This window comes from Salvelinus alpinus, chromosome 24 (assembly GCF_045679555.1).
Source record: "Salvelinus alpinus chromosome 24, SLU_Salpinus.1, whole genome shotgun sequence".
In the NCBI taxonomy this organism is placed as follows: domain Eukaryota; kingdom Metazoa; phylum Chordata; class Actinopteri; order Salmoniformes; family Salmonidae; genus Salvelinus; species Salvelinus alpinus.
Window position 1 is genome coordinate 36,192,237 of NC_092109.1, and position 2,812 is coordinate 36,195,048.

Genomic DNA, 2,812 nt, shown 5'->3' on the forward strand with positions numbered 1-2,812 from the left:
GGAGGAGCACGTCTTGAGTGCTGATCATGAGTCAGTTTAGCATTTTCCCCACTAATGGTTAATGTTAGGATTGGGTTGAGGGAAGACTTAAACAGGTTTTACTACGTCTTTAGCCCAACTCAAAATTAGAATTTAAAATTTTCATCACTTCCCTACAACATTTCTGGATAGTTTTTATATTATAATTATCCCTATTTGATCATTATTGGTTTATTGTAGGTTGCATCTCAACATTCCATTTTGTTACACAATGTTGTTTTATGAGTTTGAACTGAGTAGAGTTTTTAACACATTTGGGTCGAAACCACATCCTGCCCCACATCTGTATTAATAGGATTTCTGTTTCCATAACAACATATTTAAGTGACATCACAGCATTGAGCAGTTATAGAGTTCGTCTGAGTGGATCAGCTCCCAAATCTTACAGAAGATCTCAGCAACGAGCTTCAGAGTGAACAAATCTGCTGAGCGAGACGTAGTCAGGGAGACAGCATTTTGATGGGCATGGATATCATGAAAATGGTGGAGGTCGTGGGCATCGCCCTGGGAGTCATAGGATTAATACTTACCATCGTGGTCTGTGCTCTCCCCACCTGGATAGTGACAACCTTCATAGCAGATAACTCAGCCAACACAGAGGTGGTCTTGTACGGCCTGTGGATGAGCTGTGTGACCCAAGGCACGGGAAAGACACAGTGTGAAGTGTACAACTACAGGGGGTATTGGAAATATGATCTGCAGCTTGCCAGAGCCATGATCCTCACTGCCATCATCCTGGGGGTTCTGGGGGTCATGGTCTCCATGGTCGGAGCCAAGAGCACCAACTGCATCAAAGACAAAACATCTCAAGCCAAGTTGATCATTATCGCTGGAATACTTTTCATCCTGGCTGGAATTCTCATCCTCATCACTGTTTCCTGGGTAGCAATATTCATCATCTTCGGCATGCGGATCAAAGAAAAGCCTGAGCTGGGGGCCTCGCTGTACATCGGCTGGGTGGCGGCCTCCCTGCTCCTGATTGGAGGGGTCATACTGTGCATCACTGTGGGAGTGTTTGGATGGATGATGGGAATCTTCGGATGGGTAGTCTCCCTAGTGCCCAGTGCTCTCTCTATATTGCTCCCATTCAGGCATTATCCTGAGCCCCACTATGGGGACATGTGGAAGGTTCTGATGACAACCTCCATCTCCTCCATCCTGGGAGCTCTAGGAGTGATGGGGTCCATCTTTGGGACCAGGTGCTGTAACTGCATCAAGAGTAACAGGATCAGGGTCAAGGCCAGGTTTACCGTTGGAATATTCTTCATCCTGGCTGGTATCCTGCAGCTCACCACTCTGTTTTTGGTTGTCCATTACTTAAGAACGGATCTCCACCTGCAGCTCTACCCTTTCGTCCTGTTTACCCAACATGACCTGGTTATTTTAGCTGAAGTCTGTAGGTGGTCTGCCTCCATGCTCCTGATAGGAGGGACCATACTCTGCTGCTGCATCTTCAAGAGGAACCAGCCAGACTCAACGACAACTACATCAACCTCCCGCTAACAGCTCTGTCTTCAACAGGTCATAGAGGAGTTTATGTCATATTGTGTTGGGATCATAGTCTGGTGCAGACGCTGCTGCTACTGCTTTAACAGAGAAACTGTACTTTCTTTAATTGAAAACAATGTAGATAATATAATTGTGATTCTATATGTAATTCTATGATAAAATGGCCTCTATCCTTTCTGTTCAATTTTTAACAGTCGGAAAGGACCAGATATGTGTGAAAGCAAGATAGCTATTGTTCCACCTTGTCTTTAACACGTCAAAGGGGAGATTATGACATATTGTGTTCAAATATTCAGTTAATTTAGACTGGGAGGAGAAGTTCCTGAGGAGACTGCAATGAAGGGACATATTCTGACTGTTTCCTCTCTGATGTTCTATACCAGTATTGATACTTCTCTTTATGTTTCTTTAAAATGGGATGAATTTAAATAGAGAAGGAATTGAATCAGAGGTTGAATGTTTAATCCTGTTAAAGATGTTCAAATAAAAAACATATCTGGATGCAAAGTGTTTCCTGGTTGCTGCTGTGCATTTCCTGTTTATGTTCACCACGTTAACCACCAGCCTACAGTCAGTGACTGGGATCTTCTGACTGAAACATATATCATAGTGTATAATTATTTCAACTATGTTTATGAAACTGTTATCATTAGTCTATTTAGTCTATTGTATAGTTAATTTCAGTCCATGGATCGTACCTTAAAATTATTTATTTCACACTCAAGGGTTTTTCAGCATGTAGTTTCAATCTAACTGAATGTCACTAGTATCTCCGTTAAGTGTGTGTCAACCACATAACGCCCCACATCTGAACGAATAAGTTGTTTCCTTTGCAGAAGTTAGCAATAAGGCAATATTGCACAAGATCCCCTGAAACCTTTTGAAGACTATGAAGCTTAATTCAGTTCTGTGCATTTATATTGAGAAACACTGGGCTGTGTTAACATAAGATCATATAAGATACTAGTGATGGAATTTAATTGAGCCAGTGTGCAGACTGGCTACCTTCAAATCAATTAAAATTTCATTTGTCACATGTGCCGAATACAACAGGTGTAGTATACCTTACAACATTATCATCTCTCATGTAACCTGGGACCTGACCTGGGACCTGATGCAGTGTAAGGTCTACAACTCCATGCTGGCCTTACCTCAGAACCTGCAGGCTGACCGAGCCATGACCATCATCGCCATCATCTTCTGGGTTCTGGGAGTCTCCATAATCAGGGCCAAGTGCACCAACTACATCAATAACAAAAAGTCC

The 2,812-nt window shown here is 42.6% G+C and overlaps 1 protein-coding gene across 1 annotated transcript; it reads left to right on the forward strand.

Moving 5' to 3' along the window:
• Positions 1-408: 408 nt before the first annotated feature.
• LOC139551963 (claudin-9-like) lies at positions 409-2,058 on the forward strand. Its single transcript, XM_071363291.1, has one exon. The coding sequence runs from the start codon at positions 499-501 to the stop codon at positions 1,540-1,542; it is 1,044 nt and encodes a 347-aa protein (XP_071219392.1). The 5' UTR covers positions 409-498; the 3' UTR covers positions 1,543-2,058.
• The last annotated feature ends 754 nt before the right edge of the window (positions 2,059-2,812 follow it).